Consider the following 27618-nt stretch of genomic DNA (forward strand, 5'->3'; position numbering starts at 1 on the left):
CCGGCCTGCCACAAGGAGTCGCTAGAGCGTGATGGGACAAGGAAATGCCATCAGGCCAAACCCTCCCCTAACCCAGACCATGCTGGACCAATTGTGCGCTGCTTCATAGGTCTCGCGATCGTTTGTGTTAGCAGTAGGCTAGTGACTAACTTTTGCTATGGTTTGTAGCTTTTGTACATGGCTTGCTGGTTTGTTTTTTGCCCGGAAGGAGTGGTTATCTCTGGGGCTTGGAGCGAGTGCATGTATTGGTTGCTTAGTGGTGAGCTCGTGGCTAACTGACTTTTGTCAGTTGATTTATTGGTTCAGTTTGGCTTACTGACTTTTACTATGGGGGCGTTTCAGCCAACAGTGTTTTGCGCTGAGGTAGAAGATAGTTGGGGTTTTCTCAACGTAAAGAGGGATCAGTTAGATCAGGCGGCAAAAAGGATGAAATAGCAGAGGAGTTGAAAAAGTTAAATGTTGCAATGCTATTGGGTGAAGTGGAGTGAGTTGTTGCCGCCGGTTCTGGTGGATAGTAGTCAAGAGGAAGAATACTTGTTGGAAATAGCCAATTTAGAACAGACAATGGCACTTTTTAAACAGAAGATGAATGCATAGAGCATAAAGGGGAGAAAGTTAGTGTTGCCAGTCAGTCAGACAGTCAAGTTACGAAAACCAGTTTCCACCTGTGATCAAAGTGATGAGCTAGTGATCAGGTTTGGGTAGCCCCAGTGACAAGTCACAAAACACTGTTGGCTGAAACGCCCCCATTTGTGGGTCAATGGGCGGAGTCTCTCAAGGAGCGTTTTGTGGTATCCCCAGTGTGTGTTGTTACTCAGGGTCTGATGAGTGCTGATAGCAAACCAGATAGGGAGGAGGATGATTTGTGTCGGGACTTGGGGGAAACATTCTTTGCCAAACTAAACAGTGGTTCCAAGGAAATGTTTCTCGCTAGTGAATGTGGTGATTCTTGTGTCTCTAACTGTGACCTTCTGGGCAAAGATATGTGATGTAGTGTGCCCTCTGCAGGTTGAGGAGGAGATTGATCCGGGTGTCAATTTAAGGGAGACATTATTTTTGGGGTTCAGTGACACTGGGCCAATAGGTTCTATTTGTGGTCTGAAAAAGGAGTTGGTTCCCCCAATCTGTTGAAGTCAGAGATTGTCAGTGAGTATTTTGTTCTCTTATCTGAGATGTCATTTTCCACAGTTGAGGAGGTTGTGGTTACTCAGCAGGTTGAGCGTAAGATTGTTTGAGTGTCAGGTTTGGATTTACCTGACACATTTCACATTGAGCTATGAGAGGAGGAGATTCTTCTCAACCATGTTGTGAGGTATCGTTCAAGCTGCTACCATTGTCATGCTGAGTGAAGGAGGGTCTCATTTCATACACAAGCACATTTTCTTTCACGTTTCCTCTACTGCCGGAGATGATGAAGTTGAACATTTTTTAAATTTCCCTTTAATTTACTGAGAATGGAAAATATAGGTTATTTAGATTTTTTGTTTATAAGTTTCACTGAATGTTTCAATAAGACTTGTAATAACACTGCTAGCTAATCCAATGTTTACCCGGGATATTTGCATTGATCCCATTAGAATAGATAAGAATAAAATATTTTTTTTGCACTGACTCTCTGACACAGGCTTGATGTACACTCACTGGACTCTAACCACACACCATCACAAACTACACTGACACTCCAACATACACACACACACAGACACACACACACAAAACTATACCGCCAGCTGGTTTTTCAATACATTGTGCGGATAGGAAAAAAGAACTCTCCGGGAAGAAAAAAGGCAGAGGTGTATGTTTCATGATTAACTACTTTGTAACGGTAATGAGTGAAGAGGTGTGGAGTCAGGCGCAGAGAGCAAAAGATGTGGGAAAACAACACGCTTTAATGTCCTGGAAACATAACATGTACAAAAGTGGAAACACAAATGAACAGAAATATAAACGGACAGCGTGAAACCCAAATGCCAACAAAATACACTCAAACAACAAAACAGACGAACAAGCCCGCACGAAACAGAGGCGGGCTAAACAGACTATATATAATCCTATCCTAACAATCAAACTAGAAACAGGTGCTACCAATTAGACAAAACTAAACGAACACAGAACAACGGATCGGCGATAGCTAGTAGACCGGCGACGACGACCGCCGAGCGCCACCCGAACAAGAAGGGGAGTCACCTTCGGTAATATTCGTGACATACTTGTGGTGTGATTGTAGTGTACAGGAACTCAAGTCCTTTTGACAATCGACCTAGAATTCATCACAATCAAATGCCGACCGCATTACCTCCCTTGAGAATTTTCTTCGGTTATCGTCACAGCCGTGTATATTCCCCCTCAAGACGATACCACGACAGCTCTCAAAGAAATACACTGGACCAAGTGAAACTGCATATCCTGAAGCCACATTTATTATAGCTGGGGACTTTAATAAAGCAAATCTAGGAAAACGCTACCGACGTTATATCAACACATCGCCTGCAGTACTCGCCCTTCAAAAACTCTGAACCCTTGTTACTCTCCCTTCCAGGGTGGTTACAAGACCCTCCACCAACCTCTGGTAAATCAGATCACAACTCCATTTTTCTCCTCTTAACCTATAGGCAGAATCTCAAACAGGAAGTATCAGTGCTAAGGTCTATACAACGCTGGTCTGACTATTTGGAATCCATGCTTCAAGACTGTTTTGACCACACGGACAGGGACATGTTCCAGGTTGTCTCTGAGAATAACATTGAATTATAAACTGACACGGTGACTGCGTTAATCAGGAAGCATATATGGGATGTTGTTCCCACTTTGACGATTAAAACCTATCCAATCAAAAAAACGTGGATAGATGGCAGCATTCACGCAAAACCATCACATTTAACCATAGCAAGGTGACTGGGAATAGGATCGAATACAAACAGTCCAGTTGTTGTCACGCACTGACCTTAGAGATCCTTTAAATTCTCTATTTGGTAGGTCAGGGTGTGACTAGGGAGGGAAATCTATGTCTATATTTCTTTGTTGGCCGAGTATGGTTCCCAATCAGACGCAGCTGTCAATCATTGTCTCTGATTGGGGATCATACTTAGGCAGCCCTTTTTTCCCACCTTCAGTTGTGGGTTCTTGTCTTTGGTTGTTGCATGTGTTGCACTCCTAGCTTTACGTTCTTTGAGTTGTTTATTGTTTTTTGGTGGAACATTTCAAATTAAAGAAAATGTACGCCTATCATGCTGCAACTTTGTCTTCATTTAATGACGAGCGTTACAGTTGTACCCTCCATAAGGCAATCAAACAGGCAAAATGTCAGTAAGGAGACAAAGTGGAGTCGCAATTCAAAGGCTCAAACACGAGACGTATGTGGCAGGGAATCCAGACAATAAGCGGATTATAAAGGAAAAAACAGCTACGTCGTAGACACTGCTGTCTTGCACCCGGACAAGAAAAACACCTTCTTCGCTCTCTTTCAGGATAACACGGTGCTGCGGCCGACTGTGAGTAATCGTTCTCCGTGGCAGGCGTGAGAAAGACAGCTCCGAGACATGATTGTGTCTAGGCACAGATCTGGGGAAGGGTACCGAAAGATTTCTGCAGCATTGAAGGTTCCCAAGAACAGATTTGCCTCCATCATTCTTACATGGAAGAAGATTGGAACCACCAAGTCTTTCTAGAGCTGGCCGCCCAGCCAAACTAAGTACTTGGGAGAGAAGGGCCCTGGTCAGGAGGTGACCAAGAACCCAATGGTCACTCTGACTGAGCTGCAGTTCCTCTGTGGAGATGGGATGACCTTCGAGAAGGACAACCATCTCTGCACTACTCCACCAATCTGGCCTTTATGGTAGAGTGGCAAGATGGAAGCCACTTCGCAGTAAAAGGCACAACAGCACACTTGGAGTTTGCCAAAATGGACCTAAAGGACTCTCAGACCATCAGAAACAAGATTCTTTGGTCTGATGAAACAAATATTGAACTCTGGGCCTGAATGACAAGCGTCACGTCTGGAGGAAACCTGGCAGCATCTCTACAGTGAAGCATGGTGGTGGCAGCATCATGCTGTGGGGATGTTTTTCATCGGCAGGGACTGGGAGACTTGAATGATTGAGAGAAAGATGAACGGAGCAAAGTACCGAGATCCTTGACGCTCCAGAGCGCTTAGGACCTAAGGCTGGGGCGAAGGTTTACCTTCCAATAGGACAAAGACCCTAAGCACACAGCCAGGAAAATGCAGGACTGGCTTCAGGACAAGTCTCTGAATGGCTTTGAGTGGCCCAGCCAGAGCCCAGAGTTGAGCCCGATCGAACATCTCTGAAGAGACCTGAAAATAGCTGTGCAGGGATGCTCCCCATCCAGGATCTGCAGAGAAGAATGGGACTAACTCCCCAAATACAGGTGTGCCAAGCTTGTAGTGTCACACCCAAGAAGACTCAAGGCTGTAATCGCTGCAAAAGGTGCGGAGTAAAGCGTCTGAATAATTACAGTACTAGTCAAAAGTTTGGACACACCTACTCAAGGGTTTTTATTTATTTTTACTATTTTCTACATTGTAGAATAATAGTGAATACATCAAAACTATGAAATAACACATATGGTATCATGTAGTAGCCAAAAAAGTGTTAAACAAATTAATATTTGAGATTCTTCAAAGTAGAATGCCAAGTGTGCAAAGCTGTCATCAAGGCAAGGCGTGACAACTTTGACGAAAATATATTGTGATTTGTTTAACACTTTTGGTTACTTACATGATTCCATATGTGTATTTCATAGTTTTGATTTCTTCACTATTATTTTACAATGTAGAAAAGAGTAAAAATAAAGAAAAACCCTTGTTGCCGGCGTGCCAGGAGGGAGATTCCAAAACGTGGGAAGTGTGCAGGCGGGCATGGGACAGAGGAATGTGTAGTTTCAGTGGAAAAAGTTGTGTCAACTGTAGGGGTGCCCATGTTGCTGGAGATCGGAAGTGTCCGGTGTGAGAGAGGCAGAAGTAGAGGAGGATGGTTTGGTCAAGGGACCCTGAGAGGATCCCTGTGAGTTGTCTGTGTTGCAAGATAAATTGGAAGCCAACTACCGTTAACCCTCACAGAAGAAGGCAAACCATTCTAGCCAATGAGATGGCAGATACATGTTTGAACAACCACAGTGGTTCTTGCTATCAGGAATCCTTGGGATGCCCCTACCCCCATTGAAGTTTTAAATGGTTAGTTAAGGCTTATGGCTAAGCTTGAGTTTAGGGTAAAGACATCTGAAGGATCCAGGGTTGCACTAACAGGCATAACTCTGATATTTCTTTAATTTAAGTAGGCAAGTCAGTTAAGAACAAATTCTTATTTTCAATGACAGCCTAGGAACAGTGGGTTAACTGCTTTGTTCAGGGGCAGAACAACAGCCTTTTACTTTGTCAGCTCGGGGATTCGATCTTGCAACCTTTCGTAAACTAGTCCAACACCTTAACCACTAAGCTACCTGCCACCCCTCTAAAAATATAAAGTGTTTTTGTCTAAAAGATGACAGGATGTCACGTGTCCTACTTATATCAGTACACTCATAACAACTTGAGCATTACGTATTTTTGATCAAATAACCCTCTTGTAACAAATAAACCATTCGATATTTTGTTGACCAAATTCGACTCATTGATCTCCATACAAAACTCCTTGTTTTGGTGAGCGAAAAATTAAGAAAAACGCCACCTGCTGGAGAAGACAGGCTTGTAATAGCCCGAGTTTCCCCTCTTCCTCTCTGGCCATGTGCCAAAGGCTCTGTTTTGGCCGTTTCACGGAAGTAATTCTGGAAGCTCTGACGTGACCAAATAATAATCGCCATCTTGAGGAAGGAAACGCCTTGAAGAGGAAAGAATTGAAAACAACTGTAATTTATACTCTTGATGTTTGAATGTGATAATAGTCATATTTTGCATGGTTTCTATTTGCTAAGTAGCCATATAACGTAAAATGGATTCATTTCATGGCGTCTAGCTAGAGAAAAAGTTCTGGAAAAAACTTGCCAGGTGGCTGGCAAGGCTAACTTAGCTGGGCTCCACTTGCTAACGTCGCTAGAAAAACATCCAGCGAGCTAGCTTAGCTAAGTAGAGAGCTAAGTTATAGCTAGCCGCGTGTCTAATTTCAAATCACTGCAAGACAGTTTTGTACACGATGCTTGTCTTCCTTTATTCAACTGGCTGGTATATAAATGATTTGTATAAACGCTAGATAGTTAACGTTACCTAACTGAAACAGTTGACGCTAGCTACATGGTTAGCTAGCTCACTAGCTTCCTGTTGGAACTTATCTTGCTAGCTTAAAAAATAACTTGTCATCAAGTTTATAAACTAGGCATATGGAACAACGCATACATGCTTAAAATATGGGTTAACCTATAATTGGCAGCGCAATAATACACTGACTGTTTCGAAGCTGATTGGTTTTTCTCTTGTTCCTCTTGTTGATTAGTTTTCCTTCTGACAAAGTTGAATCCGTCATCTTCACTATGGGGAATTTATTTGCAAGTCTCTTTAAAGCATTTGGCAAGAAAGAGATGAGGATCCTCATGGTGGGTCTCGATGCTGCTGGTAAAACAACTATCCTGTACAAGTTAAAACTTGGAGAAATTGTAACTACCATTCCAACTATAGGTAAGTAGTAGTACTGGTGTTATGTAGGCCTAAATGTTGTCAGCCCAGTTTCTATATCTATTTTGTGTAACATTGAGACTTAATGTTTAAAAAAAAAACAGCATAATTAATTCCCTCTAGACATGTTCATGGGTTGCTTCAATTAGGTTGTACAGATTATTCATATCTTCTCTCCACTCAGGTTTTAACGTTGAGACAGTTGAGTACAAGAACATAAGTTTTACAGTGTGGGATGTAGGCGGTCAAGACAAAATTCGACCGTTGTGGCGTCATTACTTCCAGAACACACAGGGTAAGTTATGTGCATACAGCAAGTAATTTCACTCCTGTCAAAAGGGTGAACAGACTAGAGCAGGGCATGGCATTAACCTTTTAGCCACTTGTGCTTTTGACAAGTAAGACTGTTTTTTTCCAAAAGCTCAAGTCACTTACCCATTGTATGATGCAAGGAACCACTTTACAAAATAAAATGCATTACAAACTTTTTTAACATACAAAATCAGACAAAAATGTAGGCTACACTCTGCCTTATGGCTTCTTTATTTATCAAGCCTGTCTCAAATTACAACAATGCCCCATTAAGGCTCTCCTGGAGGATGGTTGGTAGCCTATAAAATATTGCAACATTACAATTACAACCAAATACCAAATGTCTTTATAAAATAATTCCTTCCAGGGCTCGAAATTAAGGGTGTCTGGTCATCCCTAGGAACATCCCTAGGTTCAACAGACTCTGGGACAGTTATGGGACGACTGACCCAAAATTCTTACAACCACTTTAAAAAATGTAAACGCAATGATACGTTGATAGTTTTATTTCTTCGTATTATAAGCTAAACAATGCACGCATGGCTGTAGACTACACGCAAATTTTCAAAAATGCAATTAGCGGGAATACACTTGTTCCCAAAAATGCAGATTTCAATGGCATATTAAGTGTTTATAAAATAATTCCCTCAACATTACTATGGTGATATTTTGGCTGGGCTACTTTGAAACAAGGTAAGACATGCTTCATAAAATGACATAAAATGTCCAGGTTTTAAACAATTAAGTTTGTGGTTAAATAGTTTCAAAATGCTGACCACTTCCGCTCAGATTCAAGGCGGGCGATTCGCAACAGGCAACTGTCCTTCACTCTCCAGTCTTGTGACCATTTGATCTGAATTAACGGTGCATCGAGTATGTCAACAGAATCATGCCTTTAAACGTTAATGTTAATTATCATTTATTATATTTGAATATTTAGCATCGGTTTGAACATATCACCTACATTTTGACATGTAGACTTTTTTATTGGTCTACATGGTAAAATAGATTTGAATAGTATTCCAATGTTAGCCCCTCTGATCGAAATAGGCTAATTATTTGATATTGTGATTTTTGTGTTAATTAAAATAAAATAAAAATTACTTGACCATTCGGACAGCTTAAATCTATATACTTCTTGTCTGGTAATAGAAAAAATACAAATAAACTTGGCCTGGACAAGAGGGCAAGCATTAATGTTGACCCTGTAGAGGCAAGTCAGGTGACTCAAAATGTTCACGTTTTTCAGGTCTTATCTTTGTTGTGGACAGCAATGACAGAGAGCGTGTGAACGAAGCCCGTGAAGAACTGATGAGAATGTTGGCAGAGGATGAACTACGAGAGGCAGTCTTATTAGTATTCGCTAACAAACAGGTATCCTACATTTTTTTTCATCTCAACTATCCAGTGTATGATACCTAAAAGCAGCTGACTTGCATTTTTTTTGTCTTAATAATATAGAAATTACTATATATACACCCCTGTAAGTACTTTGGATGTCCTTCCCTGGCTTGGCTTTTGTCTCATAATGGAAAAATGTCTCTTCAGGACCTCCCAAATGCTATGAATGCGGCCGAAATCACAGACAAGCTGGGACTGCACTCCCTCCGCCATAGAAACTGGTACATCCAGGCCACCTGTGCCACCAGCGGAGACGGTCTCTACGAAGGACTGGATTGGTTGTCTAATCAGTTAAAAAACCAAAAATAGGCCTAATCATCCGCTGTCCTCCTCAACTCACATATACAGTTTTCACACTATCCTGCCGACCCAAACCGTACAGTGGCTCGCTCGGATGATTTCCTTTCACATTTTCCTTTCCAGCAAGGTTCTAGCAACTGTGGTAGATGAGAACCAGGCCGATGCAGTACAGCTCGACTTAGTAGTGTGAAAAGGGTAACACTATCTTCTCTCTTCCCTTGTGTTTGTACTCTTCTGATGTTGCAAATTGAGCTACTTTTGTTAAAACGTACCTACTGGAAAGCTGCCCTCATTTCTCATCTCTAGTTACAACAATACACCATATGGGCCAGGGGGGATAATAACCCAATCAGGGTTTCTTATTTAATGTAAATAGTCAATTTCTGGGGGGGTGTTGAGGCAGCTTATTGCACACTTACAAAAATCAACCGTGGTTATTTCCTCTTGGCTGTTGGGCAGACATACTCGTGTGTAGTAAATGGAAAAGGGAGGCAATTTTTTTAAATACCAGCTATCATGGGACCCCGTGTCTCAACCTAACATTTAATGACTGCATTATACGTCAGCTGGTAATTTGTACTGTAAGAAGGAGCGTTTCATTTTTTTTGGGTGGGGGGGGGGGGTTCTGAATAATGCATATATACAGATGCACTACTTGAAACTATGGTTTAATACCTCAATGCTACAATATCCTGCTCTCCCAAAATACCATTTTGCAAAACACTGGCATTAACTATTACTGTGAGAATGTTCTTGAGATGAAGCCTAAAACAGAGCTCTTGGGTTTCAAAGTCGAAAAGTCTTGTCAACACTTACCAGCTTTTTTTGTGTGCCATATCATTTTGAGAAGTGGCTGCCATGCAGTCTGTTCCTCTGAGTCTCATCATTCACCTGTTTTATGATGAACAGAGGTGCAGAGGTGTCTGTTCAGCATTGTTTGTATGACAGCGGCTTTGGTTAATAATCATGTGTACTGCCTTTGTGGCAATGAACCTGAATTTAATAGCAAAAAAAGTGCAGGATGTGGTCCATATGTTGGTCTTGTTGGCGAGCAACACGTGCATGTTAGAGATTCACAGATTCTGCACAAATCAACAGATCTTCACAATGCCTAGAGAAGCAGAATTCCTTCCTGCCTATCCATTTGCTTTAATAATCTCATATCCTTTTCAGAAACTATCTCAAACGCACTTTGATTGTCAGCGGGACTAGCCAATTGATTGTTTACATTTTTAGTCTGCACAAGCATTCTATCGTTACCCCTCCTGTCAACTGCAGGTGCTCAAGGGTTGGGATGCCTTGATTTCCTCAACATCCTCATCACAATGACTTAGCGCCACAACAACCCTATAACTTAAGGTGTATGCTATGTGATGCACTGGTTTGACAAAACAGTTATAGGCCTACATTCTGATGTACTGCATTAGCCTCCATTATGACCTCAAGATGTTGTTTTCATGCCTTTTTATTGAAAATGATAAGTATATTAATTGTTTTGGAATGAGGCATTTATCATGTGTCAGTAGCAATAAGAAATCTGTATGAGCTCCACATTTTTTAAATTAGTGCTAGTATCTTCTCTCCTTTGCAGCTCATGTTATCCTTGGCAAGTTCTGAGGTATACTTTTGTCCTCATGTCAAAGAAACATGCTGTTCCATTACGAACCTTTGAGCTTCTTATCAAAAGGTTTTGGGTGTTATTCCACCAGCAGGGCTGGGATTGAATTGAAGGCAGTCAATTCAGGAAGTGAATTTGAAACTTGATTGTAATACACTTTCAAAATGCTTCTACTCCACAGTTTAAGTCGTTGAAAATATATGCATTTATTTAATTTTGCTTCCTGAATTGACCCCAGCCCTGTCCACCAGAGTGCTATGGAAATGTATTAGTTTCTTTTAAAGGCGTTGGATTAAAACAACTTCTCTTGATTTTAAACTGATTGCTTGAACCTTTGTTGAAAACATTGTTAATCTCTTTACCAAAATGTCTTAACAGGTATTTTTTTTAAATGTAAAGTTTTTTTTTATTTTTTAGAAAAGCACTAATTAAAGCAATTAGATAATGTTTACATGTTCTGTCTCTCTTTGTGCAGTTACGTGAAATGTAAATTGGATTTGATTATGCTGACATTACATCATTAACCTCTTATCTCCTTGGACTCAAGGAAGGCAACATGTATCTGAATGAATCTACCAACTGTCACTAAGCAAAGTGTATTTCAGTTCACATATTAAATATTAATAACTTCCAAGTTAAACTGTCCCTACCCCATGCCTACACGTTAAATCAAGCCTCTCCCCATTGACTGTTTGAATTCAAAATGACTTCACATCCTCTAAAAATGGACATGGCCTGTACTTTGTCACAGCCTCCTCCACTCTTTACCCCAACTACTCTCACCCCATGACCTGGGACTAAGGGAGTAGGTTAGTCAAAGGTGATGACAGCCAACTAACTACCCAAAACTGGTGTTGAATAAGTGACAAATGGAGATAGTGGGGCCTGTCCGTCTGTTATGTTGGGGTCTGCACCAGGGGAGGCAGGCAATAATTGGGGAGCAATCTAGGACAACGCTCTTTCAGGTTGATTAGGCTGCCATGGTTAACGCAGCCAAGCCTATAAAACATGGCAGGAGAGTATGGTAGAAGAGGGAGGGGCAGGACTCTCAGGTCCCTTAGAGGATGGCTTTGTCTCTGCCTCCTCTCCTGCTGGTCCATCAGCTTGGTTTGTGTGTGGTGGTCCTAACGGTACTCGGCCATATAAAGGACCAGCCTGGTTTTTTGCACTTTCCTTTGTGAATGCCTTGCTCTTTTTAGTGCACCCCCAGGTGCCAGCCAGCAGAATGCCCCTTTCAGAGCCAAATCAAGGCAAACGCAAACACTATACTCCATTATGACCACTGGAGTGCATTCCAATGGTATCTCACCACAGCCAGAGAGGCAGGGAGCTGAACCTAGAACAGAATGGAGGGATGGGGACAAAGGAGTTCTGGCTTGATTGAAGAAAGAAAAGGAGCAAAGCTGCTGAGTAGTGCAGGAGGCACAGTGGGATGGAGAGGGGTATTGGAGACTATAAGCATCGGAATGAGAGGATTTTCAGATGACCAAGAGCGACAAACCAAATAGGTGACAGTTGTTGGCCCACTTTTAAATTATTGTTTTTAGCTGGTGGTGGTATGGGCAAGTGTGACACCAGAATTAAATATTTTGTACAGCAATAGTTTTTATTGGCAGTAACTTAATTTCAGCACCATGTACACATCTACTTATCTTGCTTTCAGTACTTAACTAGTCCCTGATTTACTTGCATGAATAGTGGCAAAATGTCCTTCAATTTTGGTAGCTAGATCATAAAATACATTTGTACTGGTTCAGAATAAGATAAGACACAAATTCAACAGATAAAAACGACAATCAGTTGCCACAAGCCTGCGAGTGGTTTGAGGAGTAGCCTACAGATTGACACACTGTTCTCAACCACAGCCCACTGAGTCCAGTCCAGAGGTACATGAGGACAGTCCATAGACCAGTCAAGCTGCTCTGCTGTGGACTAGAGGGCTCCTCTCCCTCTACGTGTGTCTGATTGTGGGGTTAGGGGGGAACTTAATCGTCCGAGTCTGTGTCATGGCGCCGCCTGTGGCTTTGTGTAGGAGCAGCAGGGGCTGCCTTGTGGCTAGCACGGTGACGAGGGACAGGGGACCCCCTGTCGGAGGAGTCTGTGTCATGCCTCTGCTGGCGTCGTTGGGAGGAGGAGGGGTGGCGCTCGCCCTTTGGCCCCCCCCTTGAATGGCTGTCATGGGGTCTGGCTCCAGTCTGACTGAGGCATGATGGATTATGATGATGGTGGTCCTTTCTGTGCCTGAGGAGTAAAACACACACACAGAGTCAATGATTGGGACTAGTAGGTGGGGGTCGAAGTAAGCTGTTGTGAGAGCTGGCTGAGGAAGATAAAAGCAGAGATACACTTAATGTTATGATACAAACCTTTACCTATCTATGAGGATGATAAGTATCTGGGTTCCATAAGAGAATAATGAATAAGGTCTCCCCCGCCCCACCTCCCAAAAAACAAGATAAGCATTACATGGGCTGGATGATGCATTCACTCAGTTCAAATCAACCCTACACCCATTTTAGAATTTCATAAGACTACCGCTTCCTGTTGCTAAACATCCTAAGACTCCTTTTTCATCATTGTCCTGTAGTACCACCTAATTAAGCAGCTGGACACATTAATTGACACATCCTTCGTAAGGGTAGCTACAACCTGTTCTATATTTCGACCAAGCATACACAGTTTAATGGTTGACAGAACTTTTGAAGTTTGCCACAAAAAGACAGTTTTGAGATGGAACCAAAAACCAGCTTTATACCTCCCCCTGCCACAGTGATTCAGCGCCCTCTAGTGCAGAGACTTGTCTTGTAGCATTATTAGGAATTTTACTGGTCACATACACATGGTTAGCAGATGTTAATGAGAGTGTAGCAAAATGCTTGTGCTTCTAGTTCCGACAGTGCAGTAATATCTAACAAGTAATCTAACAATTTCACAACAACTACATTATACAGACAAGTGTAAAGGAATGAATAAGAATATGTACATAGAAATATATGGATGAGCGATGGCTGTGCGGCAAAGGCAAGATGCAATAGATGGTATAGCGTACAGTATATACATACGAGATGAGTAATGTAGGGTATGTAAACATTATATAAAGTGGCATTGTTTAAAGTGACTGGTGATACATTTATTACATCCAATTTAATTATTAAAAGTGGCTAGAGATTTGAGTCAGTATGGTGGCAGCAGCCACTCAATGTTAGTGATGCCTGTTTAACAGTCTGATGGCCTTGAGATAGAAGTTGTTTTTCAGTCTCTCGGTCCCAGCTTTGATGCACCTATACTGACCTCGCCTTCTGGATGATAGCGGGGTGAACAGGCAGTGGCTCGGGTGGTTGTTGTCCTTGATTATCTTTTTGGTCTTCCTGTGACATCGGGTGGTGTAGGTGTCCTGGAAGGCAGGTAGTTTGCCTCCGGTGATGCGTTGTGCAGACCTCACTACCCTCTGGAGAGCCTTACGGTTGTGGGCGGAGTAGTTTCCGTACCAGGCGGTGATACAGCCCGACAGGATGCTCAAGATTGTGCATCTGTAAAAGTTTGAGTGTTTTTGGTGACAAGCCAAATTTCTTCAGCCTCCTGAGGTTGAGGAGGCGCTGTTGCACCTTCTTCACCACGCTGTCTGTGTGGGTGGACCATTTCAGTTTGTCCGTGATGTGTACGCCGAGGAACTTAAAACTTTCCACCTTCTCCACTACTGTCCCGTCGATGTGGATAGGGGGGTGCTCCCTCGGATGTTTCCTGAAGTCCACGATCATCTCCTTTGTTTTGTTGACGTTGAGTGCGAGGTTATTTTCCTGACCCCCCCTGCCCTGGGCCGGCAGCCTTGTTTTACTCACGTTGGTTGCGGTGAAGGACAGCCCGCCGGTTTTGGTAGCACTGTATTGTCCTCAAAACGAGTAAAGAAGTTGTCTTGCTCCCAGACAAACTAAACGTCGGTGTCCGCGACGGGGCTGGTTTTCTTTCTGTAATCCGTGATTGACTGTAGACCCTGCCACATCCGTCTCGTGTCTGAGCCGTTGAATTGTGACTACTTTGTCTCTATACTGATGCTTAGCTTGTTTGATTGCCTTGCAGAGGGAATAGCTACACTGTTTGTATTCGGTCATGTTTCCAGTCGCCTTGCCATGATTAAAACCAGTGGTTCGCGCTTTCAGTTTTGCGCGAATGCTGACATCAATCCACGGTTTCTGGTTGGGGAAGGTTTTAAAAGTCACAGTGGGTGTATCATCACAGATGCACTTGCTAATAAACTCACTCACCGAATCAGCGTATACATCAATGTTGTTGTCTGAGGCTAATCGGAACATATTCTTTGTTCTCGGAACAAATCTTGAAGCATGGAATCAGTTTGTCGGACCAGCGTTGAACAGACTTGAGCATGGGCGTTTCCTGAATTATTTTCTGTCTATAGGCTGGGAGCACAAAATGGAGTTGTGGTCAGATTTGCCGAAAGAAGGGCGAGGGAGGGCTTTGTATATGTCGCGGAAGTTAGAGTGGCAATGATCCAGAATGCTGCCAGCCTGGGGTCGCGCTTTCGATATGCTGATAATATTTAGGGAACCTTGTTTTCAGATTAGCTTTGTTAAAACCCCCAGCTATAATAAATGCAGCCTCAGGATATGTGGTTTCCAGTTTATATTGAGTCCAATTAAGTTATTTCAGGGCCGTCAAGGTGTCTGCGTGGGGGAGGGGGATATACACGGCTGTGATTATAGTCAAATAGAATTCTCTTGGTAGATAATGTGGTCAGGATTTGATTGTAAGGAATTTTAGGTCAGGTGAACAAATGGACTAGAGTTCCTGTATGTTGTTATCATCACACCTCGACTCGTTAATCATAAGGCATACCTGCCCTTCTTACCAGATAGATGTTTCTGTCTGCGCGATGCGTGAAGAAACCGTGTGGCTGTACCGACTCTGATAACGTATCCCGAGTGAGCCATGTTTCCGTGAAACAGAGAATGTTACCATCTCTGATGTCTCTCTGGAAGGCATCCCTTGCTCGAATTTCATTTGCCTTGTTGTCAAAAGACTTTAGTACTCGCCATTGTCCACTCGGGAGCGGTGAGCACGTCTACGGAGTCTGACCAGAAGACCGCTCCGTCTGCCCCTTCTGCAGCGCTGTTGTTTTGGGTCAACCTACTGGGATCAATCCATTGTCTTGGGTGGTGGTCCAAACAGAGGATCTGCTTCGGGAAAGTCGTATTCCTGGTTGTAATGTTGGCAAGTTGACATTGCTCTTATATCCAATAGTTCTTCCTGGCTGTATGTAATAAGACTTAAGATTTCCTGGGGTAACAGTGTAAGAAATAATACATAAAAATAAAAAAAACACGAAATACTGCAGTTTCCTAAGAACGCGAGGCGACCAGCTCTGTCGGCGCCATGTACTGTTCACAGTTTGTGATAAATGTTGGATTATCATTTTAAAAAGGCATAAGGATAATATGTACACATGACCTGCAGGTCAAAAAGGCAGAAACATGCTAACCTTTTACTGTCATTCTCTGAACCTGAAGAGGAGGAAGAGTCTCTTCTCTGCCTTTTCTTCTTCTTTTTTCCCTTTTTTTCCCTCTTTTCCTTTTTCTTCTTTTTGCTGCTCTCATGTCTATGATGGGAAAGTATAAGGGACAAGTCTTGACTATAATCTTTTTTGTTTGGACAGTAATGGAAGAAATGTACCTCAGGGAATCGATTGACAACACAATATGTGATCAATAAGACGTTACCTTTGATCCATGTCCTGTTTCTCTGTGTTCTCAGACATCTTTCTGGCGAAGGCTTCCTGGCTTCCAGACTTCCCTTCTGTTTTATGGTGCTGTGAAAATAGTGCTCTCCATTATGACCATAATCATGTAACATGTCTATTACAGCATCAATTCCCAAGCTGTATAAATCATGTAGCTACACCGGTGGTGGCTCCTCAGAGGAACAAGGGGACCATCAGTGAATTTCATTTCATAAAACTTCAAAGTGATCCTTTTTAGATACAACTATAATAAATATATTAACATCACCAAGTAACTGATTAAATTGTTTTACAATTTATGTCTATAGTAGCCTCAACAGCATCGTCTCGGATAGTTCAATAGTGTAGCCGGTGGACAGCTATTTTCCGTCCTCCTCTGGGTACATTGATTTCATAACAAAACCTAGGAGGCTCATGGTTCTCACCCCCTTTCATAGACTTACACAGTTACTATGACAACTTTCAACCTATCAGAGCACTTGCAGCATAAACTGACATGTCTTTCCAATCAAAGGATCAGAGAATTAATCCAATACTGAAAGCATAAGCTACAGCTAGCTACCACTGCAGTGCATAATGTGTAGTGAGTAATTGACTCAGAGAAAGATAGTTTTGCAGTTTTGAACAAATTCATTTCTAGCTATATTTAGTATTTTTCTCTTCTTCTTAGTTTACCAACAACCAGACAGAGATTAATGCTATTTATATTAGCTAGCTAGATGAAGGCTATCCAACACTGCAACTCATTCAAGTGTATATGTATATACTGCCAATTCTGTTTCAAAACGTTTCTTTAAAAAAAATCTTTAAAAAAAATAAAATATCCAAAACATACAATATACTTGCAGTAAAGCCGCTCAACATCTACACCACACCAGTGATCCAACAGACTCCCATTCAGAGCGGCACACAGAAGCATCCAGGGTCAACGCCCTGCTCAAGGGCACGTCGACAGATCTCCCACAAGGCCAAAAAAAACAGGGACGCGAACCCTCCCTCAGCTTCCCTCAGCCGATCCCACCCCTCAGCTTCCCTCAGCCCATCCCACCCCTCAGCTTCCCTCAGCCCATCCCACCCCTCAGCTTCCCTCAGCCCATCCCACCCCTCAGCTTCCCTCAGCCCATCCCACCCCTCAGCTTCCCTTCCCTCAGCCCATCCCAGCCCCTCAGCCCATCCCACCCCTCAGCTTCCCTCAGCCCATCCCACCCCTCAGCTTCCCTCAGCCCATCCCACCCCTCAGCTTCCCTCAGCCCCCATCCCATCCCACCCCTCAGCCCATCCCACCCCTCAGCTTCCCTCAGCCCATCCCACCCCTCAGCTTCCCTCAGCCCATCCCACCCCTCAGCCCATCCCACCCCTCAGCTTCCCTCAGCCCATCCCACCCCTCAGCTTCCCTCAGCCCATCCCACCCCTCAGCTTCCCTCAGCCCATCCCACCCCTCAGCTTCCCTCAGCCCATCCCACCGACCTCTGCTAGCCACCCTCTTTGGATTTCTACGCAACATAACATCTTTCAACTATGCTGTTTAACATCGATTGAAATCTATCAAATTGAATAGAATCCACAGATTGCGAGTTGAAGATAAATGTTTTTACTAAGAGTATTAGTATATTAGTAATTGACTGACCCAGTCTCTGCAGATCTCCTAACAGTACTATTTCTAGGGTCAATTTTGGATCAATGTTATGCATTTTCAGCCATTCCTGAACCTGAGACAACAAAATCTGCAGAGCTTCGATGATTTTATGCCCCAAATATTCACCGTTTTGTTGGTGGCAAGAATTCTATGTAATAATTTTAGCTGAAAAGCACGAAGTATTGAATCTTGAGTCGTTTTATATATCAACTCAATAACCCTGTACCATGGAATCAGTACATCAAAAATCTTTTCCCAACTATTTTGCAAACTGTATGGCACAGTTGTCAACATATTGGTCCTCAAATGAAACTGGTATACTTTCCTATTTATGCTAGTTTTATTCCTCTGCCAGTTTTGATCCTTTATATTGGGCAGACAGACCAGTTCCCTACTTCCTCCCGCTGCCACCTGCCTCCTCCATTTTTTAGGTAATGCTGTAATCAATTGGTTGTACACTTGGATTGAGCAGACCTTTCTGTACAATTCTGATAACTCCATGAAAGATATAACTCTACCATTCCAATTTACAACATAATTTTAGAACAAAATACCCTTTTCAAACATATTTCCCATAAATACAGGTATTTTAACAACCAGCACATTTGAGTTCTGCCATAATATTTGTTCTATCTTTTCAGGGGGGATGAAATTAAATTTGTAGCTAGCTCTGCAATGCTCTGAAAAAAAGTATAATTTTCAATTAATCTTAAATGAGACATGGCAATCTGCACAAAGGCCATTTTTAAACAATGGATGAGCTTTTCTTAGTAATCTACTCGAGAACCATTTAAGGTTCAAGTAAAACTTTTGAATAAGTGAAGCTTTTAGAAAGAGGTTTAGTTCTTTTATATTTAATAAACTCAACTCACCCAATTCATATTAATTATATAGATAGGCACGCTTTATTTAGTCTGGTTTAGCATCCCAGTTAAAGCAAAATATTTTTGCTCATATGATTTGAAAAATGAACCATCAGGAGTAGGCAGTGTCATAAGAAAGTGAGTAAACAGATTTGACTATGGAGTTAATCAGGGCATTTTTTTCCATAAATAGACAGGTATTTCTATTTCTAAGTTTTCTATTGAAATTAATTGTGGAGAGCTTATTTATATATGTTGTGATATAAATACCAAGTATGTCTACTTCACAGTCTGCCCATATTATAGGTAAACTGCAGGGTAATGTAAAAGTTGTATTTTTTAAAGATCCATTACGTAATATTGTACACTTATCATAATTAACTTTTCTGGACTAAAACCTATCTATATCTTCAATGAGACATTGCAGGGATCTAGCTTGCGGACTTAATTTAAAAATTGAGTCATCGGCATACATGGACACCTTTGTTTTTAAGCCTTGAATTTCTAATCATCCAACGTTGTCATTGGATATGATTTTAATAGCTAGCATTTCGATGGCCATAGCGAATAGATATGGTTACAGCGGACACCCTTGTTTAACTCCTCTTGACAATTCAAAACTATGCGAAGTAGTCGTTATTTACTATTTTACACCTGGGGTTGCTAATCATTACTTTTACCCATTTTATAAGAGAAATACCGAAATTGAAAAAAATAAAATCCAGTCTTAGTTTATCAAAGGCCTTTTCAAAATCCGCTAGAAATACCAGGCCTGGCTTCTTAGATGTTTCATGATGTTCTATTATTTCTAGTATTTGTCGCATATTATCTCCAAATGATTAATCAATGTAAAAAATCTGTTTGATCAGGATGAACAATACCTGGTAAAACCCTTTCAATACTGAGTGCTATGCATTTCGCTAGTATTTTGCATCACAACATTGAAGTGTAAAGGGCCTCCAGTTATTTTTATAGATAGATCTTTATATTTGCTATCTGGGTCTTGTTTGAATAATAGTGAAATCAGACCATCCTGCTGAGTACCTGACAGACTTCCATTTCTATAGGAGCAGTTAAAACAAGCGAACAATGGAGTATATAAAAAAAAATGCTTGATATACTTCTACCGGTATGCCATCAAGCCCTGGGTTTTTTCCAGACTGAAAGGATTTAATAGCCTCAGCGTTCTCTGTAATTTGGCCTTCGCACTGATCTTTCTGTACAATTGTTAATTTTCATTTTTTAAATATTATTTGGAAAGAATTCCTAACCGTAATCTTCATTCAGTGGGAGAGGATGAGACGTTCTCTTTTCCATCTGCTTAAAATATTTAGCTTCCCCTTTAAAAACATCATTCGGATAATCATAGATGACTCCCATCTTCAGTAACGAGTTTCTGCAAATTATTTTTGTTAGCGTTCCTGTGTTGGAGATTCAGAAAGAATTGTGTGCATTTTTCAACATATTCCATCCAGTTTGCTTTATCTTTGTAATAGATTATATTAGATCGTTCTTGAATAAGTTCCAAGTTCTTTTTGATTTACCTATAACTTATTTTGTATCTACCCGTCCTATTAGTTCATGTATTTCCCTTGTTAGTCTTCTCTTTTGCCAAAAACTGCTTTTTTATTATTGATGAATATTGAATGACCTCTGAAGGCACATTTAAAAGGTATCCCAAACAATAACTGGATTTGCTGTTCCTATGTTATACTGGAAAAATTGTTAAATTATTTTGTCTTAGTTAAAAATAAATTGTCATCCAGTAAACTTGGATTACATTTCCAATATACCCGTCAACATGGAAATTCTATAAGAGTTATGTGAAGGCCAATTAGATGATGATCCGATCGCATTCTGTCTCCTATTAAAACTTTTTTAACCTTTGATGCAAGAGAGAAAGAGACAAGAAAGTAGTCAAGACAACTAGCTTGATTAAGTCTTCTCCATGTATATCTCACTAGGTCTGGGTTTTTTAGTCTCCAAATATCCACTATTTCTAACGTGTCCATAATATTTGTGATTTCCTTAAGGGCACGGTGATGATAGTTTGTAGAGTGATTTCCTTTACGGTCCATTGAGGATATATATAAATATTTTTGAATATCTATGGATCATCCTGATTTGGACCATATAGATTAATGAGCCAAATCTCTTTTTTGTCCACTTTCATATTCAAAAAGATCCACCTTCCTTTCGAATCATTCCTAACTATTTGCACATTCATTTTTGTTAAATGAATATCATCACACCTTTTGAGTTCCTTTGTCCATGACAGAAAATAATTTCACCACCCCATTATTTTTTTCCACACAACTTAATCTAAAGATGTAGAGTGAGTTTCCTGTAAACAGTATGTTATATTCCTTTTAGCTACATAAAGACGGATCTTTTTTAAATAATCTGCTAAACCGTTACAATTATAACTGGCTATACTGATTTCACCCCTTACCATAACTAGATACTATTCTCAGTGTAAAGTGACCATAATTAGTGCTTGTGAAGTTACTGCCATCATAGGTATTATGACGGTCAAAACTAGAGCTTTCAAATGTCTGATATCTAGAATAGAAAAAAAAAATTGGTTCTAGCAATATATGTTTTATGCCCTTGTCTGTTTGCCTGTGAGCCAATGCCACAGATGTTAGAAAATTGAGACAAGATATGATGTGTGTAGTAAATGAGTAAATTGATGTGTTTATTGGATATGATTTAGTGAGTGTGTACGATGTCTGTATAAGAGTAAGACTACGTGTGATTTGCATGGTTGAGTGTCTATGTGTGTAACATGTAGTGTGTATAGCCTTAATATTCAAGATGATAATTGTAATCCATATTGTATCACCATCATAGTTGCATCATAATTACCAAAAGGTACCCTTGGTCTTGATGCGCCGAACTCAGAGTCTTGTGTCCACAGTGAAAAGCCACCTTGTTTACAGTCTCTAGAGGAAGTTTCAAGGTGGACTGCGTGAATTCTCTGATCCTGCCCTCTGGATTATTGGATGCATCCTCAGGCATCTCCGAAAATATTACGATTTTCATGCATGCTACGCCTTTGTATGTCTAGCTCCGACTACTTCATCGCCCTGTGATCCCTGAGTAGACAACCCATTTTAGAATCGTGGCTTTCTTAAATGGAAGCAAACGGAACGAAACGGGATGGACCTACCCAAATTTGTCCAATAGAAACTCAAATTTTAGTTGCAAAACTGAACATTTGATTACACCAATTTGTCTCTCAAACTTTCATTTGAAGGTTGTAACAACCTCATGACGGATAAAGGGCAAATTCAAGTATTATGTAGTAGCCTAAACCCATCGATGATACATTGAGCTGGGTGAATGGAATATGAATGACAGTCATCCAATATGCTGTAATAGAAATACGGTCATGTTCATAAAAAAAAAAAAGTTTCCTCCCTGATCTTAAACGCCACTGGGCTACAAATGTGAAGCCAACACAAATGGATTAACACACCAACACGCTGTTGTGTACTATACTGAATAGCTAAACTGAGGTTGGATGTTCTACACAGAGAGCATGAAAATAAACTTACTGTGAAGACTGACAAGCCAATTTTGGCAGCTTCCTTCTCCTTTTGGGAGAACACCATTTTCCGTGACGTTGCACTGATGACAGAAAACATATGAATAATTACTCAACTAGGACACTCCAATCCAATCCAGCAAGCACCTTTTTTCTCCATTTGTAATTTTAAGGGGATACTCGGCCCTGGACTCATCTATGTTCCTACAAAAATAGTCTAACGAGCGATAATGCTTGGAAAATAAACATCTCTAAACTGAGGATACATAAACAACTCAAGAGCCATAGTGGCTACAAAACCATTAATCTCTTGTTGGTGAAATCTCCGACTGTAATACAGAATCAGAGCCTAACACTTTTGCAAATTGCAGTCAGTTACCCAGAGCTTCCAAGGCCTGAGACTCTATCCACATCTCTGTCCTCAGCTTCCACATCCTCCCTCCTGCACACATCTGCAAGGTCCTGTTGGGCACATTGCAATTGGAATTAAAGCAATCATGTTCTCATCCCTAAAATGTATGATCAAATTTGATTGGAAATGGATTATGCTTGCTATTTGGGATCTGGTCTAGTTACTGTTAATTACTGTGACAACTGCAAAAAAAAAAAAAAAAACAACATCTAAATAAATGTGATTTATTGACACGTTATCTTCAATGTTCTAATGCAGCTGTGATACTATAAAACAAAGACATGATTGTGATCCAAAACATGCAATTTAGCACATAATACAAATGTGTCTCAAAAACACTATGAAGGAAAAAAAGAAACACCTCTTTGGTCAGGCCAGTTGGTTGTCTCTTTATATTCTTGTGGCCTCTGAAAACACAGAATAAGACATTAGCTTGACAATTTATTCTAATATTTCTGTATGGTTCTTATTTTTGTGTGATGTTCCTCTTACAGGGCAGCCATCAGTGCCTCTTGCTCTGCTGCTTTCACAGTGGCAAGCTCCTCTTCTCTTGACATAGGCTTGACAACGCCTTTTTTGTCTTTGGCATACCACGTCAGATCTTTGCCTTTCTGCCATCGCCCCACCGGTGCCATAAGAGAGTTCCCTGGGGATGGTACAATAACGGGGATGTAACTATACTTAAAATGCAAGCATGCATGCCCAAATCAAATCAAGGTTTATTTGTCACGTGCGCCGAATACAACAGGTGTAGACCTTACAGTGAAATGCTTACTTACAGGCTAACCAATAGTGCAAAAAAGGTATTAGGTGAACAATAGGTAAGTAAAGAAATAAAAACAACAGTAAAAAGACAGTGAAAAATAACAGTAGCAAGGCTATATACAGTAGCGAGGCTATAAAAGTAGAGAGGCTAAATACAGTCGGGCTGATTGAGGTAGTATGTACATGTAGATATGGTTAAAGTGACATGGCTTTAATAATGAAGTTATACATAAGGTTTAATTATGTTTGATTTTCCAAACACAGAAGTGATTATCATAACTATATCATAACTATTCTTACTCAGGGTGATATCTAAAAATCTAAGATTTTGCAACAGGCCGCAGTGTTTTAAAATCTTAGAAAAATAGTTATCGTGACCAGCGTATTAATTTAGAGAACAGCACTTCAAATCAGTCAATTTTATACATATATACATGCATACATTACAGACATACATACATGGCCAGAAGTACTGTATGTGGACGCCTGCTCGTCATACATCTCATTCCAAAATCATGGACATTAATATAGAGAGGTTCTCCACTTTGCTGCTATAACAGCCTCCACTCTTCTGGGAAGGCTTTCCACTAGATGTTGGAACATTGCTGCTATAACAGCCTCCACTCTTCTGGGAAGGCTTTCCACTAGATGTTGGAACATTGCTGCTATAACAGCCTCTACTCTTCTGGGAAGGCTTTCCACTAGATGTTGGAACATAACTGCGGGGACTTCCATTCAGCCACAAGAGAATTAGTGAGGTCGGGGACTTATGTTGGGCGATTAGGCCTGGCTCACAGTCAGCGTTGCAATTCATCCCAAAGGTATTCGATGGGGTTGAGGTCAGAGCTGTGTGCAGTCCAGTCAAGTTCTTCCACACTGATCTCAACAAACCATTTATGTATGGACCTTGCTTTGTGCATGGGGGAATTGTCATACTGAAACAGGAATGGGCTTTCCCCAAACTGGTGCCACGAAGTTGGAAGCACAGAATCGTCTTGAATGACATATGTTGTTGCGTTAAGATTTCTCTTCACTGAAACAAAGGGGCCTAGCCAAACCATGAAAAACAGCCCTAGACCATTATTCCTCCTCCACCAAACTTTACAGATGGCACTATGCATTGGTGCAGGTAGCATTCTCCTGGCATCTGCCAAACCCAGATTTGTCCGATGGACGGCCAGATGGTGAAGCATGATTCTTCACGCCAAGGAAACGTGTTTCCACTGCTCCAGAGTTCAATGGCGGCGAGCTTTACACCACTCCTGCCAACGCTTGGCATTGCGCATGGTGATCTTAGGCTTGCATGTGGCTGCTCGACCACGGAAACCCATTTCATGAAGCTCCCGAACAGTTCTTGTGCTGAACATTCTTCCAGGGGCAACGTCAGTTTGGAACGCATTAGTGAGTGTTGCAACCAAGGACAGACGATTTTTACACATTTTTGCTCCTAGACATACCCACTTCACAATAACAGCACTAGCAGGGCAGACATTTGATGAGCTGACTTGTTGAAAAGGTGACATCCTATGATGATGCAAAGTTGAAAGTCACTGAGCTCTTCAGTACAGGCCATTCTACTGCCAACATTTGTCTATGGACATTGCATAGCTGGGTGCTCGATTTCAGGTGTGGCTGAAATAGCCATATCCACTCATTTGAAGGACTGTCCACATACTTTTGGCCATGTACACTGAACAAACAAATATAAACACAAATTGTAAGTGTTGGTGCCATGCTTCATGAACTGAAATAAAAGATCCCAAAAATGTTCAATACACACAAAAATCGTATTTCTCTCAAATGCTGTGCACAAATTTGTTTACATCCCTTTACGTGAGCACTTGTCCTTTGCCAAGATAATGAATCCACCTGACAGGTGCGGCATATCAAGAAGCTGATTAAACAGCATGACCATTACACAGGTGCACTAAAATGGCCACTACAATGTGCAGTTTTGACATTCAACACAATGCCACAGACGGGCTCAAGTTGTGAGAGAGTGTGCAATTGGCATGCTGACTGCAGGAGTGCCCACTATAACTTTTGCCAGATAATTGAATGTTAATTATTCTATCATAAACCGCCTCCAACACGTTTCAGTACATCCAACCTGCCTCAACCTCAGATCACGTATATGGCCGAGCAGATTGCTGATGGCAGCCTTGGGGTTATGGTATGGGCTGGCATAAACGACGAACAACAATCAAGAGTGCATTTTATCAATGGCAATTTGAATACACAAAAATACCGTGACGAAATCCTGAGGCCCATTCTTGTAAGGTACTGTATCTGACCAACAGATGCATATTTGTATTCTCAGACATGTGCAATCCATAGATTAGAGCCTAATGAATTTATTTCATTTGAATGATTTCCTCATGAACTGTAACTCAGTAAAATCAATGAAATTGTTGCGTATATATTTCAGTATAGTGTGTATTTATGATTACTTCAGATCTCATAGCAAGCTATATCTGTGCGCCTACTAGCTACGTAGCAGGCAGCATCACATTCCCTGGCCAACTGCAGTACATTGTGCGTGCCGCTCTCCATGGACCTTGCCAGTATTCAATACTGGGGTCAGCTGTGTGCGTTTGACTTTCTCAAGTTCGACAACTAGGTTTACCAAAGTTTCAGGCAGATACTGAGTTACACACAAGAAATGTAATGAGGGACTACAATAAGGAAAAAGGTAAGAACGTGGCATTGAGAAATGTTTACAAGCTAACGTTACTATTGTTAGCTACATTAATTATACATTGGCACTTACACGCATCTAACTAGTGTATAAAATTGACCGATTTAACAGTTGGCTAGTACTTCGCAAGGCGAATATAGTAAACTAGACAGCTACTGTAGCACCGCACTGTCGTTGACGATGGGTGGATGCACATTTTACTCCACTTACCGAGGTAGTTTTCCCTGTGTTTGTCGCCTTTCACATCGTCCCAGTTGAACTGGTCTTGCCCTCCCCTTACACCCCCAGATCTCGAGGCACCAAACATTATTTCAGAGTTGTAAGAAAGCTAAACGATGAAAGGCTTGTTTACACGTGCGCGCTAGGCCCTGTATTGATCTGCATCCAGGCAGTTTCCTTCTGACTGTCCTGCCAGGTTGGTTCTCTTCCACGTTCGCCTCGGGCGAGAAAGCTAGCACTTGGATTATATAGCAATCTAACGTTAGAAGCACGTTGAGTAGCCTTTTTAGTATTTTGAAGAAATGTAGCTAGCTAAACTTTTGAAATACTAAATACACAACACCGTTGCAAACTGCCTTTTCTCTGGCGTTTGCACGATCCGCATGCGCGCAGATGGCTAATTTAGCTGGGGGCGTTCATTTACGCATAGTTCGCAATGCTAAATCTGCTACCACTGTAAAACACTTTCATCAAACAATTCGATTATTTTCTAGGTCAACTTTAAACATGGATTTGGTTGCAGATTGCCAGACGAGCTGTGGAAGTCATATGTATAACATGCGGTCTAAACGCTCACGAATTACTCATTTATTTGGCTCGTGATGATGACGTCGATCTGTGATGGCTCTCACACAAGGTAGACAAAATATGGAGAAGACGCCTTGAAGACATTATTGAGATCTTGGACCGCAGTCATTGCAGATGTATATGAGGCATTTCTTCAGGCTCTTCTCAGGTAGGATGATCTACCCTTTTGACCGCTAGTCTATAAAAGGTGTCAATAGCCCTGCTGTTTCCCTCTCATCACCTTAGAAGCTAGCTAGCCAGTCTGTCAACAGAAGTTTATGTTTGCTTTCTAATTCTAAAGTTTAACATGTCTTGTTTACGTAATCTTCTATCTTCCCCCACACAGCTATTAGAAGTCCAACCTGCTATATATAGTGTAAGTGGTGCCTAAATTAGGTGTCAACGTTTAGCTGGCTTCAACTTGGATGTTTCTAGAAAGCCAGCATGCTTGTGATTTTATTATAGGGGACAATATGGTGGGAAATTTAAACTGCATAAAATATGGATTCTAGGATCATCTCATGCAAAATGGTTTTTAGATTGTCAGGGGTGAAAATAAGATGGAGCGGTTTGGTATGAAGTACTGGCAAAAGCAATTGTGTGGGTATGCAGTCTCCAGTTCTCTTGGAATCTATTTTACTTTATCATTACCGCATGTAGTCTCAGGAAAAATTCACAAATAGATGTGGAATATGCTCAAATGTGGTGTGGTTCAATGGTAACACAGACATTTTGCAAAGGCAGAGAGAAGTGCGTGGACAGCAGTGTACGCATCAATTCAGGTTACAAGACTTGTTTAGGCCTAATGAATGAGTGAAATACCATAAGAAACATGTTGGATATGTTTTCACATCTTTTCAGTTCCTTAATCACATCTTTTCAGTTCCTTAACTGGTCAAACTG

The 27618-nt window shown here is 41.2% G+C and overlaps 3 protein-coding genes across 5 annotated transcripts in view; 2 read left to right on the forward strand and 1 right to left on the reverse strand.

Annotated features, from left to right (window-relative positions):
- The first annotated feature begins 5723 nt into the window (after window positions 1-5723).
- Window positions 5724-10700, forward strand: LOC124041739 (ADP-ribosylation factor 1). Its single transcript, XM_046359676.1, has 5 exons — window positions 5724-5862; window positions 6444-6625; window positions 6807-6917; window positions 8184-8308; window positions 8483-10700. The coding sequence occupies exons 2-5, from the start codon at window positions 6481-6483 to the stop codon at window positions 8642-8644; spliced, it is 543 nt and encodes a 180-aa protein (XP_046215632.1). The 5' UTR covers window positions 5724-5862; window positions 6444-6480; the 3' UTR covers window positions 8645-10700.
- Window positions 10701-11838: 1138 nt separating this feature from the next.
- On the reverse strand, window positions 11839-26750 carry LOC124041740 (multiple myeloma tumor-associated protein 2 homolog). Its single transcript, XM_046359678.1, has 8 exons — window positions 26140-26750; window positions 22959-23112; window positions 22828-22873; window positions 22434-22516; window positions 22065-22137; window positions 15986-16074; window positions 15748-15864; window positions 11839-12494 (listed from the first exon to the last, which is right to left on the reverse strand). Exons 1-8 carry the CDS (start codon window positions 26234-26236, stop codon window positions 12239-12241), a joined length of 915 nt encoding a protein of 304 aa, XP_046215634.1. The 5' UTR covers window positions 26237-26750; the 3' UTR covers window positions 11839-12238.
- Window positions 25185-27618, forward strand: part of LOC124041741 (guanylate kinase-like) — a 30291-nt gene continuing 27857 nt past the window's right edge. The window contains exon 1 of one of the 3 annotated variants that reach the window (XM_046359682.1): window positions 25185-25511. Coding sequence is in view for 2 of the 3 variants with exons in the window: in XM_046359679.1 (XP_046215635.1) it covers window positions 26851-26884 (34 nt within the window). In the remaining variant the exon portion in view is untranslated. Of the gene's footprint in view, window positions 25512-25763; window positions 25924-26747; window positions 26885-27618 lie in introns of those variants that run through there. The other 2 variants (XM_046359680.1, XM_046359679.1) reach the window with 2 other exon arrangements.

The sequence above is a fragment of the Oncorhynchus gorbuscha genome, linkage group LG08 (assembly GCF_021184085.1).
Source record: "Oncorhynchus gorbuscha isolate QuinsamMale2020 ecotype Even-year linkage group LG08, OgorEven_v1.0, whole genome shotgun sequence".
Lineage (NCBI taxonomy): Eukaryota > Metazoa > Chordata > Actinopteri > Salmoniformes > Salmonidae > Oncorhynchus > Oncorhynchus gorbuscha.

Excerpts from the sequence above, each read along its gene's own strand:
- LOC124041739 (XM_046359676.1), top strand. The coding sequence starts at position 6,481 with ATGGGGAATTTATTTGCAAGTCTCTTTAAAGCATTTGGCAAGAAAGAG. Across the intron at positions 6,918-8,183 it reads TTACTTCCAGAACACACAGG|GTCTTATCTTTGTTGTGGAC; the intron begins GTAAGTTATGTG and ends CACGTTTTTCAG. Across the intron at positions 8,309-8,482 it reads TAGTATTCGCTAACAAACAG|GACCTCCCAAATGCTATGAA; the intron begins GTATCCTACATT and ends ATGTCTCTTCAG.
- LOC124041740 (XM_046359678.1), bottom strand. The coding sequence starts at position 26,236 with ATGTTTGGTGCCTCGAGATCTGGGGGTGTAAGGGGAGGGCAAGACCAG. Across the intron at positions 23,113-26,139 it reads ACACAGGGAAAACTACCTCG|GGAACTCTCTTATGGCACCG; the intron begins GTAAGTGGAGTA and ends TACCATCCCCAG. Across the intron at positions 22,874-22,958 it reads GAGGCACTGATGGCTGCCCT|AGGCCACAAGAATATAAAGA; the intron begins GTAAGAGGAACA and ends CTGTGTTTTCAG.